This window comes from Mustela putorius, unplaced genomic scaffold (genome assembly GCF_011764305.1).
Source record: "Mustela putorius furo isolate JIRA1106 unplaced genomic scaffold, ASM1176430v1.1 tig00003853_pilon_pilon_pilon, whole genome shotgun sequence".
In the NCBI taxonomy this organism is placed as follows: domain Eukaryota; kingdom Metazoa; phylum Chordata; class Mammalia; order Carnivora; family Mustelidae; genus Mustela; species Mustela putorius.
The window spans coordinates 68,229,415-68,249,822 of NW_025422005.1; the positions used below are offsets into that span (position 1 = coordinate 68,229,415).

General features: G+C 35.9%; 1 protein-coding gene across 18 annotated transcripts in view; it reads left to right on the forward strand.

The window, feature by feature from the left end:
• ADGRL2 (adhesion G protein-coupled receptor L2) overlaps positions 1 to 20,408 on the forward strand; it is a 224,582-nt gene that overhangs the window by 120,334 nt on the left and 83,840 nt on the right. For all 18 annotated transcript variants that reach the window (XM_045064782.1, XM_045064769.1, XM_045064775.1 and 15 more), the window contains exon 3: positions 19,037 to 19,250. In XM_045064782.1, the coding sequence (XP_044920717.1) occupies positions 19,037 to 19,250 (214 nt within the window). The remainder of the gene's footprint in view (positions 1 to 19,036; positions 19,251 to 20,408) is intronic.

Here is a 20,408-nt window from a genome sequence, read left to right on the forward strand (position 1 = left end):
ATAGTAATCAGATGATTTTTCACCAGCAAGCAGAAGTTCAGCTTCTTAAAACAAGTTAGCCATAGATAATTTTCCATTTCCCAAATATTCCTTAGATTCCCAAATACTCCTTATTATCTTTGCGGATGAAGCTCTTAGTTGTCTACTTATTCTGCATCATTAATAATCAAATGCGATAAGCTTTTTAACATGTGGTTTTTATTTAAACAACAAAACCTGCCAAATAAAAATAATTTTAAACCTTCATTGAATTCCTATTCAAAATGAAATATTTGCATGTACTCTTTTTAATTAAAATAGCATCTGCTTAGCTCGTTTACATTCTTTCTGTCAGAATTTCTGCCTGAGGATTCTATATATAATTAATGTAAGAAAAACAAGATGGTAATCCCTTGATAGAAACTGGTAATGGATTAAAAGACCAAAGCTCTGAAATTCCAGGAATGTGACACACTTTCTCAGAAAGATGCACTTAGTCCTAAAGTCTAGAGATTTTGAAAAGTGCCCTCTAGTGTAATTAGCCAGAGATAGACATTGTGAGTATATACTGTTGTATGTTCAATAGGTATTGTTATACGTAAGTTTATAACTGCTATAAAATATGATTAGAAGAGAATCATTACTATGTCAGAGTAGAGCTTTAAGTGTTCATTGGAAGCCTCAGATTTCTTACTGAACCAATTGATGGAATACACAGATATGCATACTAAGAATATACAGACTAGTTGCCTAGGTTAGTATGACCAGTGTCTTAGAATATAGTGTCTAATATTAACTGGTTCAGGAACCTCAGGGAATTCATATAACGACTCTGAGTTTCATTTCTTAATTTAAGAATTTAGACTAGATCAGTGCTTTTCAGGTTGTAGGTTGCCATTGAATAACAGACTGTGAATACAGTATTTAGTGGGTATGCAGCAGGCAGAGGGAGAAGCAGGCTCCCCAGTGAGTAAGGAGTCCAAGGTGGGACTCAATCCCAGGATACTGGGATCCTGACCTGAGCCAAAGGCAGACACCCAACCGACTGAGCCACTTAGTGTCCTATGAGACTGCATTTTTAAAAAATAAAACTTACCACAAGCAGATACTTCTAGGAATAAAAAGATAAGATATAACAGTTGATATTCTGAAAGAGTAAAACTTATGTAAGTTGTAATTATTCCTAATCTCTAAGTGCGATAATTTAGGCCTGTATGAAAGCTATAAGAGCATAAAGAACAAGTGATTAGTTGTGATTGTCAGGCTCAGAAAATACTTCATGACATTAGAGTATATCCTTGAAAGATGAGTATGATTAGATTCATTTTAGATAGAAAATTGAGAGAGATGAGTCTGGACACTTTGAATGTGGCTAGAAAGTCAAGAGGCATTGCATGCCATACTTAGGCATGTGAAGTTTATTGTGAAGACCAGGGAGAGCGCCAAACCTATTAAGCCTGCTAGAATTAGATCTGCTTTTAAGAAAGAAAAAGGTAGCAGAGTGGTGGTTGAACCGAAGTAGAGAAAGATCAAAGTGTAGAGATGATGAGCTGTGGGAGAATTTCAGAAGGGCCATTCTTGAATTGACGAGGGTGGGGGCTGTAGACAGTAAGAAACTCCTTTTCTGATAAACAATAAAATTGATTAATTTTAGTCCTTACACAATACACTAATTGATTATATTGAGTTTCCCAACACATTGAGTTTTATTTTATTTTATTTATTTTTAAAGTTTTTATTTATTTATTTGAGAGAGAGAACATGAACAGGGGAAGGAGCAGAGGCAGAGGGAGAATCAGGCTTCCCACTGGACAGGGACACTGGGATCATGACTTGAGCTGAAGGCAGACGCTTAACCCACTGAATCCCCTAGGTGCCCGAGTTTTATTTTAGTATTTTGAAAATACTGGAGCAGTTTTTTATACTTTTGCAAAATACCCAAGCAAACATGAAATCTTGAGTGACAAATGACCACCTTTGTTAATTAAACAAAAAATGCAGTGAGAAAAACTTAGTATTAATAGGTTGAAAAAATGAACTTGATGTGGTCTTTCTCTAATTTCATTTCTGGCTAGACCCTTACCTGTTTGAGTTTGCATATTGTTGATACTGGGGTTTTTAAAACATTGTTTTCCCTGAGGAACTTTCCCTGATGTCCCTTCTGTCAAGACGGTTCTCTTTTATGAAGTCATTCACCTTCCCCTCACTATATGTACTCCTGCTTCGTACTTTTTAGACTGAGCTGCTTAAAACTAGAAACTGCAATATTCATTTTAGTATATTGTGTCTCACGTGTATGGTATATTATATGTACCACATTTATGTACATGTATATGGTGACCACTCTGTAAATGTGAATGAGCTACCAAAACTGAAATATTCAATAAAGTTAAGGGAATAAATAGGGCATTGAGTTTAAAAGATTAAAAATAGAATTATCTTGGGGAGCCTGGGTGGCACAGTGGGTTGAGCCTCTGCCTTCAGCTCCATCATGATCTTAGGGTACTGGGATCGAGCCCCACTCGGGCTCTCTGCTCGGTAGGGAGCCTTCCTCCCCCCCCCCCCCCCGCCCTGCCTCTCTGCCTACTTGTGATCTCTTTGTCAAATAAATAAATAAAAATCTAAAAAAAAACAATAGAATTATCTCAAGGAATTAAACTTTAAAATTTGGTCTGATAACATTTGGACATATGATGGTTGCTGTTGGCATGTTAACATGGATTTATTAAGTATCCACCCACCCACCTTACAAGTGCTGTGATTATGATTGAATGGAACAGAAACTGTGTATACATTCCTGTAGACTGGCCTTTTCATCTTTAGTCAGAGAGCATGTGAAATGCAAATTACAGCATGATGGACACTGAGAAAATGTCATAAAAAATTCCTAATTATACTTGAGAAAATAGTGGAGTTGCTTATTAAAGGTAGTTCTATAATTTCTGTTGTAGCAGTTACTGACATTAGACGTTTATCACCACAGTATCGACTGTTTTTGCAGACCATGTTCACGTTTAACATATTAAGTCTGAAAAAGTGAATGGTAAGACTCTTCAGGAATAGGGAGTGCCATATGATTATTTTGGTTCAGGTAAAATTGTTAGTGAAATTGGAGATTGAGAATGGGATTGAGGCACAATGACAATGCCTCTATTATAATATAAGCACATATCTTCCAGTTCCAGAAAGCATACTCCTCTTAAAGCTCTCTATGGCTTAGGAAAACTTATCTGGGCTTCCTGTATAGAATGATCTCTTTCTTTTTCATATCCACAGAGGGTACATCTTTATAGACTTTAAATATATACTTTCTAGGGGCGCCTGGGTGGCTCAGTGGATTAAGCCGCTGCCTTCGGCTCAGGTCATGATCTCAGGATCCTGGGATCGAGTCCCGCATCGGGCTCTCTGCTCAACAGGGAGCCTGCTTCCCTCTCTCTCTCTCTCTGGCTGCCTCTCTGTCTACTTGTGATTTCTCTCTGTCAAATAAATAAATCTTTAAAAAAATAAATAAATAAATAAATAAATAAATACTTTCTACAAAGTAATGTGAGGGCAAGCATATTTCCTCAGAAATAATGAAATGGGTTTTTAGTAAGATGATTAATTTATTCAACAAACTGACTTTGTGCTAGACACCATGAAAGCAAGGCAATAGACCAAGATATATAGAACCTTTTAGTCTATTTCCTTTGAATCCTATAGAGTTTTTATGCTCTTTGATCATTTGGTTTGGGTAATAAGAGATCCTAGCATCTGAATGCTCAGAAAAAAAATGGTAGTAATGTTATGTGTTATGAAGTTTTCATCATTATAATGTTTGTTACTAACGTTTGGATGGCTTTGAGATTTTGCTTATCAGATTTCCAAATAAATATTCTACTTGTATAATACACAGATGTGTTACTAGGTGAGAGAATTATATATTCAAACACAGTTTACAGAACAGCTTTAATATAACCTTTGGAAAATCTGAAAATAAAAAGTATCAGTATGTCCCTTTAATGTGTATTTGACGGATTTAATTTAAAAGTCTGGGTAAGATTTTGAGAAACTTCTTAGGATTGCAGTGATGCCCATGGTAAAATACGTTAAAAGAGTGTTGAAAGAGAGTGGTTTGGAATCTCAGAAAGTAAGTATTGACAGTTGGACTTGACAAGGTATGATGGTATATAATGAGAGGAGCCTTAAAGCCAGTCTTCAGATTTCCTTTGCAGTAATGTGACCATAGATCAATACCCCAGAACCTCTATTTTCTTAGCTCTAAAGTTAATATCATATCTATATTAAGTGTTTACTATAACCAGGCAATCTGCTAGATGCTTGGGTTAAAATAGGAGTAAGTATTCCTGCCTTCAAGGAAGTTTTAGTCTTAAAGGGGTAACACATGACTAGGTAACCTTGAAGCCATGTGATAATTTCAGAGAATGCCCATGGACACTTGGTCAGATTATGATACATTTTAGGAGATGAATGGGATAGCATGGTTAGATGGTCAGAATAGATTTCTCCTATCTCTAATGTTAAAAAGTATGAGTAAAAATTCACTATGCAGGCAGTATATTCTGTGGATGCAGCCAGGGTTATTGTGATAATTAAGTGAGATAATGTACTCTGTGTCTCGGCTTTTTCCTGACCTGTCTACCAGTGTACTCTGTGTGCACATAGAGTTGGTCACACATGCAGTTGTACCCGCACATTCACACACAGACCCAATTAGCAAGTGAACTTTGTGCTCTCAAAGAAACTATTGGGAAGAGAAATGGGAATGACACAGTCCAGCTTATTTCTATTACCTATAATTAAATATAATCTGCAAATTATCTACATGTAATGACTTATTCAATTATATCTGGTTTGTAATTTACCAGTTACGCTGTTTCCTTAGTTTATTGGAGGTGAACCCTAAAACCTATGACTAGATATCATGCATGAATCACTTAAGAAAAGTCTGTTGGCAAAATTGAGCACTTAGAATTGCCATGCACTGTTTTTCAATACTTTACATGTAGTAACTTATTTAGTCAGCACAAAACCCTATGAAGCATAAGAGCTATTATTATCTCAATTTTACAGATAGGGAGACTGAAGTACAGACTTTTCCATCTGAATAACATCACTCAGCTAATAAACAGAGGAGCCTAGGTTCAAATCTAGACTGTCTGTGCTGGACAGTGTTCATCTGAAAAATAGCATGTGATTAAGAAGGTCCTAGAAATAAGCATTCTTGTGCCAGAAGACTAAGATTTTCAAGATAAATGTGCCACCAATAACTAGGTTTCAAGGCACATAGGAAACAAATTAGTTTATGGAATATAAGTGGATACTTTTCCTACAAGATAATATGGCCGACAAGCTTGCAGAATACTGTTGTAAAGCTGAAACTGGAAGTCAAAATTCTCCGTCATCAGGGTAGCTAGAGAGAGCATCTCACTAAAGGGGAGTATTGGTTCTTTGTCTCTGCATTCTTGGGGAATCCTGAGGAATATGGATGTGCTGGCTGTACTCTTCTTTAACTTCTCAGTAAGACTCTCTGTACAGAGTGGTGAAATGTGGGTCACTGTGATAGCCAGTGACCCCTCCTTTAACGCTCTTGTTCCTTTGGCAATAAATTCTCTTTGAAAAACCTACCATTTATTAGTGTGATTTTGGGGAGTCTTGTGATTATAATTGGTATAAATGCAAAACTTACTATCCCATCTCTGAATCAAGTGTACCTTCTGTTCGCTTCTGAAGGTTTTTATTTTGTATCTTCTCCTAGGCTTTTAGAAGAGGGAAAGGAGGGGGTGGCCGGGAAACTGAGCATATAGGAAAGAATTCCAAGCAAGGGGAGTTGTATGAAAAAAGTTACAAAGTCAGGAATGCATATACTAGATTTTAGATGAAGAATAAATTATTTAAGACTCAATTCCATAGTGTAAACAGATTAGCTTTGTACATTTTAATACATTATAAGGAATACATAAGTTAGAATTTTCTGCATAACACCTGATGTCTCAAGTACCATTTGCTTCTTTCTTTTACATAAATAGTTAATTCCATAAAAATAGATTATTCATCTGCCTTTCAGCATGTAAAAGTTAACGCAAACAACAACAAAGTTGCCACCCTGGGATGTATTTGGAGGAAGTCTGGATTAAGTGGCAGGAAATTTGGAGCAAACAGTGAGAAGAAAGTACGAGCTGGGAGGGATGGGCAATAGGAAAAACCCATGGAGTCTATAGGAGACAGGCCCCTGCATGAGCAAAGTATTTCTTACGGAGTAAGTGTGTTTTGGCATAGATTATCCAAGAAATATGTATCCCAGTTGCAGTGAGGGAATTGTGAGGTAGGGAGGACGGATCTATGTAGCTTTGGAAAAACCACCAGGATCTCCCATGTCCACCTAGGCATCTGTTACACAAAGGCTGGAACTCAGAACCTGGAAAGTCAGGGAAGCACCCTCATTCTCAAGCTGAGATATGGTTTATTTTCAGATTGTTCCTGGAAAGGAAAACAGGATTTCTCTTATCTTCCCAGACTGAATGTTTTTTCATTCACTTGTTCACTTTAACCTGAGTACTGTTTCTTGGTATCTCAGGGTTGGTGGCTAGTTTTCTTCAGCTCCCAGCTGGTTACCATAGTGGTCACTGCTATGCCAAAAAGAGTTTCCACTTCTGGATTTTTTTTCCTCTAGGCATGTATCTGTCTGTCTGTCTATCTATCTATCTATCTGTCTGTATGGAAGTACATATATAATTCTTTTGTACAATTTTCTGGGAATACATTCCCAAGTCATTATTATTTATAATATTTACTATATTGTTGATTAGGTTTTTATCATATTCTATTTTGTCAGTCTACTTTTAAATCATTTCCCTAATGGGGACCTTGAGTTTGTCTCAGAATTTTCATTGTTACAAATATTCAAATATTTGGCAAATTTTTGGCTTCTTTTTAGAATGTATACTTACAGAAGGAATTTGATAAGGTTATTTTAGAAAGATTGTACTAATTTGTAAAGCGTCAGAAATAATATGAGGCTGTTTGTTTTATAATACTCCCAATAAATTTTTGGTAATTTATAGGAAAAGATTTGACCAAATTTTTATTTTTTGCCTTCTTTTTGTTCTTACCAGTTAAACTGAGCATTGTGTATGTTTATTTGTTACTTGTATTTTATTTCATTTTCTTTTATTTTTCTTTACCTACTTTGAAATTAATACCAGGATTTCTAAGCACTGCTTATATAAAGTATTTAACCTTTGATTATTTGTTTAGACAGTTTATCTTGGGATATGTAATCTTCTGAAACATTCCTGTTGTCATTATAAATCAGATTCACTTAAATTTACTCTCATTTTCTGATAAGAAACACTGCTTGTTTTTGAGATTCTTTCAAGTTTTTTTTGTTTTTGTTTTTTTGCCTTGAACAGTAAGGGAGATTTTTTTAATATGGTAAAACTTCAGCTTCATAACGATGAAATAACAAGTATTTGAGGTTGCAAAGGTAAAGAAACATTTTTCTTTTTTTAGAGTTTATTTGAGAGACAGAGCACAGGCAGAGGGAGGGGTAGAGGGAGAGGGAGAAGCAGACAGACTCCCCACTAAGTGTGTAGCCCGTCGCTGGTCGGGGGAAAGGCAGGGGACTCCATTCCAGGATCCGGAGATCATGACCTGAGCTGAAGTCAGACGCACTTAACCGACTGAGCCACCCAGGTGGCCCCAAGGGAAATCAACACTTTAAGTACCAGGGAAGTGGCATTAGAGTAGTACACTAGGACATAGCAACACTGGTTCAAACAGGATTTCTTAGAGCCTTTTTCCTGCCATTCCTTAGAATGTCTGAGTCCAGAAGTTGGAACTGCTCTTTTGTCTCTGCACTGTTGGTACCTGTAGGGAGCGAGTATGAAAGACAACAATGGGCTATATATGTAGGGGCAGGGCCTGTGCTTTTGGATCTGCTACCATGCTGTTTCTTAGTTCCCTTGATGTTTAGTTTGGCAGTTAAATATGAGAGAGGATATAATTTTTAACTCTGCAGAAAAGTAGTGGTATTTCTTTTTTAAGGCAGCATTTTGTAACTTTACAATGTCAGGCTAAACTTATTTCTCTCTCTTATTCTCTCTCTCTCCCTCTCTTCTTCTCCTTGCTTCCCTCCCAGAATGTTCTGGTGACACATATTTGAGAATAGTTTGTGTGTTCTTGGAAATCTCATCTTTTATTAAAAATGGAACAACCCTCAACAGCCCAACACAAAAATAATAACAGCAAAACTAACCATGAACTCGGTGATACGGTCGTTTAAGGAATTATTTGACAACCTTCATAGCATTTTGGGAAGCTGTTTCTGTTTTAACTCACACTATCACAGTTAGTAGAGGAGTGAGTACTTCTGTAAGTCATCTCTTTACTGCAGGGAGGATTTTTACCACTGTGTGGGCTTTCTGTAGCTTGGAGAAGTAGTGAAATGGCCTCCAACCTGAGAGTTGTTAGTTTCTTTGGCTTATTCCAAAATAGCCTGATGGAGGAATTCGAATGTGCTACAGAGACAAGTACATAATGGACGGATGGATGAATGAGCAATAAAGTGTTGGGGTGAGGCTGCCAAAGATGTTAGTAAGAGATAACATTACAGATGCTATTTTCATTTAGTGGTGGTTTGGGTTATTTTGAGTTTGTATTTTGAAGTAAAGTTCACAAAATGGGCTCACTGCTGTGTTTAGTTTCACTCATTTTGTCATTTTGCCGTTTTTAATTTGCCCAGGAATATTCATTGAAAAAAGTAATAGCATAATAGTACAGTGGAGTAATTCTGTTTCCTGTAGATGGTATTAGTCACGTGATTAGTTATTTCCATAAGCTCCATGTATCATTTAGAAATGTATCTTTACAAATTTTTCATGGGTTAAAAATAACCTTCAGCTTTAAAGGAAGTTTTACATGTTAGGAATGATAGTCCAGAGTTTGGGCTAGAAAAAAATTCACGTAGGGGCACCTGGATGCTCAGTCGGTTAAGCGTGTGACTGGATTTTGGCTCAGGTCATAATTTCAGGGTCCTGGGATCAACCCCTGCATCAGAGGGAGTCAGCTTGTGCTTCTCCTTCTGCTCCTCCCCCATGTGTGAGTGCATTCTCTCTCTCTAAAATAAAATAAATTTCTTTTGAAAAAAGAAATTCATGTGTATAGCATAATTTAGAATCAAATTTTAAGCATTATTTAAGAGAAAAAAGGTAGGAAATTTTAAAAATCAACTTTGGTGTCCTGAATAGCTTTTTTGAGATGGGACAGTACTCCTGTAAGCATTTTTCTCCCTAGAATCTTATTGGAAGATGCTTTCTCACTCCTGTAACAGAAAAGCCTTTCTGTCATCTTCTGTAGTATTACTGTGAGTAAACAAACAAACAAAAACCCAAAACAAAAAACTAACTTTCAGGAGTCCTTTGAGGTTTTAGGGAAAGAAGAGTACCTTTTACAGCATGTAGAGGAAAGACATGAAATTTCTCCCTTCTTCAGTAGGAAAAAGGTTAAATGGCTGACACTTTTTATTTAAATGATTGAAGTGTTAGTGTACGTGACATTTTGTGAAAAGTCAGGGTAACAGTTGAGACTGGTTTCAGGCTACATTAATCTTTCCTACCTGAAGTGAGAAATAAATACTTCATAGAAATGTATATGGAGATATAATGTCTTTTCCTTCTAGGACACTTTTTGAGTCACTGTCGTTGAATGTGATTACCTTTGGATTGCTGTTTGGGATTGAGAGAAATGAGTGGGTGGTTTCAGTGCAGTTTCAATGTAGTTAACTCAAGTAAGTTTTAGAATTAGTATTAATTTGGCCCCCTTATTAGATACCTTTAATGAGGAACCCAGTTGTTACACAGGTAACTTCTTTACGACTTTTTATATAGAGTTAATTGTTGTCAAATAAATGTAATTGACCTGGAAATCTTAAATTCATGTACATTGTTTTCCCTTTTTGAGTCTACTTAAATATACGTTTTGAAGAATGAAATAATGCCTAGCAGTTTTTGGGGGGTTTGGGGAGGCATTTAAAAAATATTGGTTATTTTAAATACACATGGCACTAAGAAAAAGACTCAGAATCCAAATTTTGACTCTCTTTGACCTGGGAGACCTATCTGGGGAGTACTTTAAATGAGGGCTCTGCTTCTAACTAGTTTTATTTGTCAGACTAATAATACAGTGACAGGAAAGGGATAGAATCTTTTAGCTAGTATGTTTTGGGGTAAGTCAATGGATGAGGGAACAAATCACAGTTTTCCATTTTTGCTTTTTGTTCAACTGCTTTTGAGAACAAACACTCGACCTGGTTGGGATTGGGAGTTGTTAATGGAATTTATAACAGAACAGTAAAAGAAAGAAAATTGTTAGAAAGTTGTGTTAATCAATGTGGAAGTAGAAATAAATTGTTGTACCTGAGGAGGTGATGGAATTTCTGTTTTGTTACTTATTCTGTGATTGTTACCTCTGGGTTTTTTGATGTCAATGAATAAATTATACAGAATTAGTTAAGACTTTAAATTGGATAATCCAATGTGACTGACTTGAGAAATTGCATTTCTGATAGTAACTTCATAATGTTAAACTGGTTTTAACTAGTTTTAAGAAATAATAAATGTAAAGAGTGTTTCCTATTTAGTGGGGTAGGGAAAACAGGGTAAAGTTGTTATTCTGGTTTTTGTAATGTTTTTACATGGATTCCTGGATGATTGTGAAGTCCAGCAGATGGTTGGTCATTTAGGGGTGCATTTCATTGCTGAGGCCCACTGATTTGGGGACTCCAGTGAAGATGTCATCTTTGTTACATTTGTATTCTTTATTTCCTGATATCTGGATTTTATTTTAAGTTTTAAAACATTTTAATATAGAATTGTGGTTTTGTTTTTTTCCCTTGTAAAAACATCTTCATTTTATGTTCCTGGGTGTATTTGACATCTTTTTGTATAAGGAATTAAGGTATAAAGTACAGCACTAAATAAAATTAAGTAAAAATTGAATGCCTATTGTGTATTATGCATTGTGCAGGAAACCAAGGATACAAAAGTAAATAGGATTCACTTTTTTCTGTTGAGTAGCTCAGAGTTCAGCGGGGGAGGAATATTAAGTAAGGAGACTCTTAGAAGCATGTTGCCTCCTCTGCCAGAGGAGCTCATAATTGTTCATTCACTTAGTTCTTTTGCACATCCATTTATTTAATACATCTTTATTTCATGCCTTCTATAAAGAGAGCCCCCTCAGCTAACTGTTAGGTTTTGGCATTGTAATGGTGAACTAGATAGATGTGATACCTTATCTCAAGGAGAACTCACTACCCATGTAAATTACCTAGGCACAGGGATCATTGTCATGTTTTTCACTGTTAACCTCTGCGCCTAGAAAGGTGCTAGACACATAGTAGGGGGGCAGTAAATATTATTGGAAGAAAAAAAAAATAGATGACCCAAAACCTGAGCTCAGATTCTTTTCCTCTTTGGGTAGAGAAGGCTTGACAGGATTTGGAGAGTAATTGTTGCCTAAGAGAAAAATGAGTAGAATATTCTACACAGAGGGCACAGTTTAAACATAGGCAGGGAAATATTGAGGCTTAATACAAAATTTACTAATTTCTTTTAGAAGTAGATCAGAATTAAAGTATCCTACATTTCTGAACTTTGAAGAAGTTATAGCTTTTACTGAAACAATTAAAAGCACCTCTTCATGTTGCATGTAATATTTCAGTAGACATGCTTATCAGGAATTTTTCTTTTCTAAAAGAATTAATATTAGTTAATTAATTAATATTAAGAATTAATATTAAACTGATAGTATTATATCACTAAGTTGCTGTATTTTAGTGGCACTTGTGATTTAATAATGAGTTTAAGTAAGCTCTCCACCCAACATCAAGCTTGAACTTATGGCCCTGAGATCAAGAGTCACATGTTCTATAAATTGAGCCAATCATGTTCCCCTACCAACAAAAGCTTTTTTTATACATCCTTGAATTTTAACATTGTCTTGATGACATCATGAATATTCAGAAAGAAATAAAAATGTTGAACCATTAGTGAAATAAATGATCTTTTAGGCTTATTTTTAACATTTTCTTTTCATCTGAACGAAAATGGAATGGAAAAAAAGTTTTCTGGAAGCTTGTAGGCTGTAGGTCAGCCTGGTTGAAACCATGTCCCCACCTATTAAGTAGTTTTCTCATTTCCATTTTAGGGGAAAAAATCATTAACATATATAAACAGAAATAAATCAGATTTCAATATGCCAGCACTCGTAGTAGACTGTGACTTGCGTTAATGTTTCAGTAGAGCTTAAAGTCACAGCCTCAGTTCCATAGAGGTCCCTGATAATCAGAAGACATGGTGCTTACCAGGACCCCAGACAGCAAGAGCAGTAGCATCCATGACAGGGTTTAGTTCAAAGTAATTAAGAAAAAACTGTTCCAGAAAAGTTGATGTTTTTATATTATAGCTTAGTAAGACTTATATAGGAATGTATGACTTTGCAGAAATCTATATAAAGAGCAAACTGAATGGAGACAATGTCAGAAAAGTAAAGTTTTTATAATCAAGTGCCTAAAGTTTATCACAAGTGTAAGCTTATGGCAGAGTATACTGTCGCCAGAGTAGCATCTATTCTTGCAAAAATGCTTATATGATGCAAAATCCAATGACAGTTCCAATTCCAATCTTACAGATTCACATCTCAAAGAAGTGCATCTGTTTATTAGGAGTTATCCTCTGAATGTGAATGATTTCAGTCCTAAGTCACCACACCTGTTGCTGGGAGATATTTATTCCAATCACTAGCCTAAAGCACAGAGAATTATTGCTTGACATTTTATAGCGTGGGGGGAAAAAACCCCCGTCTTTTCAAAATCATTTGTTCAGAGTGGAGAAAATGGAGCAAAACAGTTCATTTTACTCTAAGCACCACTATTTGGGGATATTCACATTTGCACAGCACAAAGCTGCAATATTGATTTTTTTGCTCACAAGGTCTCCTACAAGTTTTTTTCTTTGATTGTCAGGGTTGCACGATGGATTTGTTTGCTGGGATGCTCCCCCACCCCCACCCTGCTTTGTTGAAATAGAAATAGATTGAAAATACGACTTAGAATAAATGTCATAGTAATAGTATAATTAAAGGGCCTTAATTTGGGAATTTCTTTATGTTGATTATGTTGATTGGACAGTTTCATAGTAAGCTTAACAATCAAACACACTATTATTTCCTTTCCTGCTCTTCTTCCCCTAAGACTGGAAAGCACCCAGTACATCCTACTAACTAATTCCCCTGCCTCCAGGGTCTGCAGACCTGCTTCTAAGAGGCATTAAAGTAACATTTAAGGATATGAACTTAATGTATCTGCATTAATGTATCTCAAACCTTGATTTCATTCTTACTGGATGATATGATGATGGAAAAAGTAATTTTTCTGTGCCTCAGTTTCTTCCTCTTTAAAATGGTGATAATGGTAATATCACCTACTCCATACAGTTTTGAGCATTTTACTCAGTAAATATTCATAAAGTCCTTTGAGGAGCTTCTTCAGATGTTGGGGATGAAGAAGGTGGCAAATCCTCTCCCAAAACAAGTATAAATCTGTACAGAATTGTGAACCACAACAATTTAAGGCTGTGGAAATGAACCAGAGCCAAATAAGAAATTGGGAAGCATTTATTTATGAAAAGCTCTACAACTTCTGGAATGAACAATGGAAGTTCAAAGCCTTCTAGCCTGGGGCTGCTCCTACCCTCCACTCCTTACTAAGTCTTTGTGCTAGTTTCATTAGGGCAAGGCTGGCCTTGAAAGTCAGTGACTGCTGCCAGAGAGAGTTGGCTTGATTTGGAGTGGAGGATGGAAACCCGTGCCCAGCAGTGTTGCCAATGAAAGTAGTAAACACTGCGGAAAACAGATGGGAAAGACTCACAGCTCTGCTAGCCTGAGGTTGTAGTCCCTATTGGGGAGACTGGAGGGCCAGTCTGAAACAAACCCAGGGAATCTTTGAAATGAAAAGAGCCAAAGTTCTCTATGCATTCTTGACTAAGTGGGAAGCTACACACACATGCCAAAGAGATGTGAGAGGAGTTGGCAGAAAGTAAATAACTGAGGCTGACTTGGAAACTGCCTGAACCTTGCACACTCTCCCTAACACATACTCAGATCAGTCAGCAGAGGGTACAGACCTTGTTATGTGTTCATGGTGTTTAAGTTAAAGACTCTGCCCAATCATTGGCCCATCACTAAGCTATGCAGAGACAGGAATGATCCCTAGGAAGCCAGGCTAGAAAATAAAAATAAGAATTAAAATAACAATAGTGAGCAGAGTCAGCAGCAGAAGAAGATGGAGGGGACAGATTCTGTAGCTTAAATCCAGTCAAGATTCTAAAGAGAAAATAATTACAGTAGCAGCAATTCTCTGGGGAAGAAAATCTGGATCTCCAGTTGCTAACAGAATATTTTTTAGAATGTCTAGTTTCTAACAACAAAAAATTTACAAGATTTGCAGAGAAACAAGGAAATTGACCCATACTCGGGAGAAAAAGCATTGAGTAGAAACTGTGTCTGATGTAGGCCCAGATGTTAGATTTAGCAGATAAAAATTTCAAAGTGGCTATTATGAATATGTTCAAAGATTAAAGTAAAACTACATCTATATTAGAAAATTAAGAGGAAATATGATGGCAATGACTTAATAAGTATGTAATCTCAATAGAGAAATAAAAACTAATTTAAAAAGGCCTTGGAGAAATTCTTGGCACATATTAGTTATTATAGCATTGTGTTGCAAATAAATTAACATTTTCCTTCCCTAATACAGATACCCAGCTTTATCTGAACCCAGAAATTGTGATTCAGTAGTTCTGAATTAGGGCTTGAAGATCTTTTTAAAAACATTGACCAGTAGACTCTGATGCAAAATCATGTTTGGGAATGACTTATATAGTCCTGGCAAGTGACTTAAAAAAAAGTCCTAAAAATACCCACTTTAAACACTTAAAGGTTACATCATATACAAAGGAAGAAAGTGTGGTTAAGAAATAGTAGCCATACCTGTAATGTTTTATTTCTGTGACTCAATATAGTAAGTCATTAACGTGTTGTAAATAAAGGAGTAAATTAATGTATTTGGGAATAAGATCTGTTCTGTTTTATTTTTTCCCCATCACATTTTCTTAGTGAAAATGTTGAATTAAAAAAATTAATATCAATGGCAACAGTTTTATTTAAGACTTTTCCAAAGCTTCTCCTGTGTACCATTGTTGAAGAGACTGAACCCACTCCTTGAAGTTTTTAGGAAAAATAGTGTGAAGTGGCTGAAGAAGGCACAGCCATTTACATTTTACTAAGAAATTAATGTGAATTTTTCTTGTGATCCCATGTTGGCCTGTTTATTTTATCCCTTTGACTGTCCTTGATTAAAATAGTTAATCCAGAATGATGTCTGCTTATGATTTGTGTGAACCCTGGCTGCCTAGTCGTCAAATGTGCTTTGGAGAATTACCTTGACAGTAGTAAGCTACAGTAGTAAGTACAGTAGTAAGCTGTAGTAGTAAGCTACACAGACAGTAGTAAGCTACACAGTTGTGCCATGACACATCCATGTTAGCCTTCTCATGTATGTTTATATTTTAAAGAAAACAGCGAGTAATTTATTACTCGGTTACTGCTTGAGAATGTTAGAATAGCATGTGTTATCTGATAAAAAGGAACTTGCCTACTTAGAATCACAGATTGGTGAAATTTGATGCAAATTTGAAATGACTTTAATTCTTCAGAAAAAGAAATTATAACCCAGGAATGTAAAATGTTTTTGCCAAACCCACAAGCCTCACCAGACACACGTGCTTTAGTATCCCATGTTCTTGCCATGTATATTTATTTGAAGAGTGTAGGCTGTGCTCTCTTTATATTTATGGCATACTACACTACATTTCCAAAAATAGAATTTTCATTATTATCTATATGTTCTGTGAACCTTTCCCATAATTTTGTCCTGTCAAATTTACTAATATTCATTGGTAGATTTTCAGATTGTGTGAAAATTTATAAAATTATTATCAGTAAGGTGGCTTGAGAAGTCACACAATACTCTTCTGTTTATTGCCACTAAGAGCGTGAGCTCAGAAGTCTGAGAACCTGTGTACATTATAGACAAGCTTGTAGTAATCCTTGAGATGCCGAACTTTATGCCTTAGTTTCATATTCTGTAAAACTGGTATTATAATAGTAACTTACTCCGTTGTTGATCTTGATGTTGGTTAGCATTAAAAAAGTGATCCATATAAAGCATTTAGCACAGTGCCAGAACATAATAATTAGTGTTGTAAATGTTAGCTATTATAACAAGTTTTCTGTGTTCCTATTTGACTTTCTGTGTTTCTGATTGGAAAAACAGGGTTTAAGTAAATGAAAGCTCACAAACATGTTACTCACCTGTCTTTATGTTAAACATTAATGAACCCCAGCAGTACCTAGAAAATAATTGGCAGAATTTTTTTTCTTTTTTGAGGATGGCATATCATTTTCACTGATTATAAGTGATTTATCTGTTTCTAAATGCTAACTGTTTTTATTTCCATGACCAAAGGAAATAGGTATTATAGAGGGGAAAGATTGTAATTATTTATGGTTTTAACAAACACCAGTTCGATTTAGCTTTGGTTTGATAATACTTGTTGGAATTACGTGTCACGTACCCACCTAGGCATTGGAATTATAAGAACTCTATCATCATAGTCTAGCAGGGAAGATATAAATTAAAAATGAATATGCATAGTACTGTGTGGTAACAATAAGCATTTCGTGAAGAAGTATAAAGTTCAATGGAAACAGAGGGGAGAGAGCAAGAATTTGTAAAGAACACTTGTGATTCAAAACAATAGACATTGTGGCATTTAATAAAGCAATATTCACTATTAAGAACTCATTTAGTTCTCTGCAAAGCGTAAGCACCATGATCTCTCTTCTCCAGAAGATTCTACATTAGAAATCGAAATTATTAAAGTATACAGATCTTTCTGTCCTTTTCCCTTGTTTTTTTTTTTTTTTTCTTTTCTTCCTTACTTTACCTGTTTGGATTACTATAGCTAAGGTTTAAAAATCCTCTCACCGAATTACCGAAACAGCAGGACACTCAACAATGCAATTTCTTAAATATCTTTCAAAAGCAGAGAAAAATTAACTTAGAACCTTAATAACTGTAATCCTGCATACTATCAACAGCAACAAAAATTAAGGGCTTATTTTAAAAACCACAATGCTTCATAGTCAATCCTATATTTTTGACAAGTAGTGAAAGTTGTGAATTATGGCTCCTAGCCTGTCTTCTAATGTGTTCTAAAATTCACAGTACTTTCTAGTAATATGATTTATTTTCATTTATTAAGGAGTTATCATTACAAAATATATGTCTTTAAAATACTTTGTGCTTCAAAATTTTGTATGTTGCTTTTTTGAATTTCCACAAAGCTTTTGCCATTGCCCGACTTGGGGCTCGATCCCAGGACCCTGGGACCATGACCTGAGCCGAAGGCAGAGGTTTTAATCCACTGAGCCACCCTAGTTTTGAACTTGAAGTTCATAACTTGGAACCGTTTACTTCTGAAGGTCAGGTTTTTTTCCTACAAAAAGGGACTATAGGATAATTTACGTGATGTAGAGTAATTAAAAGGATAGAGATAAGAAAAAATACTAAAATTATTGCTAGTCTTTTATAACAGGAATGTTTGAGATGGTGACAGGTTAGAAAATTGAAATACAAAATTGAGGCAATGCTGGAGAAGTTTTTGATAGTGGTAGCTAACCATGGGTAGAACACCAGCACAGTGAAGATGGACTTCACTCACTTATCTTTGTCCTACGCTGTGTTGCTACTTCATGGGTCCCTGGTTGGTAACTTAAAATCCTAATCTTTTATTCCATCTGCAGATCTTTTTCAGCACTCATGAACAGAAGGTGTCTGCACTCTTTCTAATACACTACACTTACATTCATATAGCATTTTTAATTGAGCACGGTTATGTACATGATCTTATCTTAGAGTCATCCAGGTAGGAAAAGTCACATCACAGGTGTTTCATCTCCGTTCTGTAGATGACAAAAGTGACTCTTAGACAAATTTTGCCCTTCCTGGGTTTTTTCAGCTTGTCAGACGGGGGGGGGGGGGGGTTGACGCCTTTGAATGCCTAGCTGCTGCATGCGTCCATTGATGCCACTTTTAAATAAAGTGTCTATAAATTGACATAAGCTAATATGCCATAAGTATGTTGTTGTCATAGTATCTTCGGTTTTTTTTCTTGGAGGGGTGCAAAACTGCTAAGACAAAAGTATTTTTTAAGATAATGCTACTAACAGCAATTAATATGTCTACATTAAATGAGAAAGTCAAGTCATTATATACAGAGATTTTATTCCACTGTCTAAATGAAGATTGTTTCTTGATTAGTTGTTCCATTCTGTATTTGTAAATCATCATTATTTATAAATCCATTGATTAAATTGGTCATTTTTTTTAAAATTGGTCATTTTTCTTTGGATTTACTCAAAAGAGTCATTTAGTTTCTGCTTGTGATTAGATTATACAGAAAGTATTTTGATTGTGTAATTTTTAAATTATGCAGGTGAATAGTTCAGCTAAAGATACATATTTAAAAAACTAAAAAATTCTTAACATAAGGAGTCAAAGAATTATTTAATGTGTGAATGGGTGACTTAAAAAACATACTTTTCGTGACACCTCTTGAATGTAGACATGAATCATATTACTTGAAATGCCTTGTTAAAATAATATATTTCAGGGGCACCTGGGAGGCTCAGTGAGTTAAAGCTTACTCTGGGAGGCTCAGTGAGTTAAAGCTTACTCGGCTCAGGTCATGATCCCAGGGTCCTGGGATCGAGCCCCGAATCGGGCTTTCTGCTCAGCAGGGAGCCTGCTTCTTCATTTCTCTCTGGCTACTTGTGATCTCTGTCTGTCAAATAAATAAATAAAATCTTTAAAAAAAATAATATATTTCATAAATGTGTTGATTTTAATTCCTTTTTTCTTTCTTTTATTTTTAAGGTTTCAGCAGAGCAGCTTTACCATTCGGGCTAGTTAGGCGAGAATTATCCTGTGAAGGTTATTCTATAGATCTGCGATGTCCAGGCAGTGATGTCATCATGATTGAGAGCGCTAACTATGGTCGGACGGATGACAAGATTTGCGATGCTGACCCATTTCAGATGGAGAATACAGACTGCTACCTCCCAGATGCCTTCAAAATTATGACTCAAAGGTAAATACCTATGTGTTAATATCCCATTTTAGCTACTGCATCCAAACTGGTAAAATTATAATAATTCCAAAGTAGATGAATAGAGTCCATATCTCAGCCCATTTATTAAACTGAAAGAGGCTTTTACCTACTAATGTTGATTTCTCCTTTTAAGCTTTCAACATTTAAATCTCAATATCATTTTTATATAGTTTGACATATCAGAAGGAATATGTAATACCTTTCTTTGATTTTTATATATCATAAAATACATTGTAAGAATAATATTCCAAATGTAATCTTTTTTTAGGTCTGCAGGATTTTGGAATTTTTTTGTAACATTAAAAATAATATAACCCTCTGGGTCTTTGGCATAATTGGTCCTTAATTTTTTTTTTAAAGATTTTATTTTTTTATTTGAGAAAGAGAGAGAGAGAATGAGAAGAGAGAGGTCAGTGGGAGGAGTCGACTCCCTGCTGAGCAGGGAAGCTGATGTGGGACTCAATCCCGGGACTCTAGGATCATACCTGGGCTGAAGGCAATCCGATTAACTGACTGAGCCGCCCATGTGCCCTCATCCTTAATTTTTTAAAAAGGATTATTTAGGGTCATATGGGTGGCTCAGTTGGGTAAATGTTTGCCTTTCAGTGCAGGTCATGATCCCCAGTCCTGGGACAGAGTCCCTCATCAGACTCCCTATTCAGTGGAGTCTGCTTCTCCCTCTGCCTTTGCCTTCCCCCCGTTCATATTGTCTTGCTCACACTTTCTTTTTCTCTCACATAAATAAATAAAATGTTTAAAAAATTTTTTTATTTATTATTTTAGAGCAGGGAGGGGCCGGGTCAAAGGGAAAGAAAGAATCCTCAACCCTAGTCCCTGCTGAGCATGGAGCCTGACATGGGGCTCGATCTCATAATAGTGAGATCAACACCTGAACCAAAATCAAGAGTCGGTTGCTTAACTGGCTGGCCCACCCGGGCACCCCAGTCCTTAATTTTTTGATTAATATTTCTTACAACAAAAATGAGCAGAGAAAGTAGAGTTATCATACTTCTGTTGCTACATAGACACAACCTCCCCAGTTACTGACGCCCTGTGTTGGGGTGGCTCAGTTGTTAGAATAGATGATCCCACACTGATGCCTTATTATCATCCAAAGTCCATAGTTTACGTGAAGGT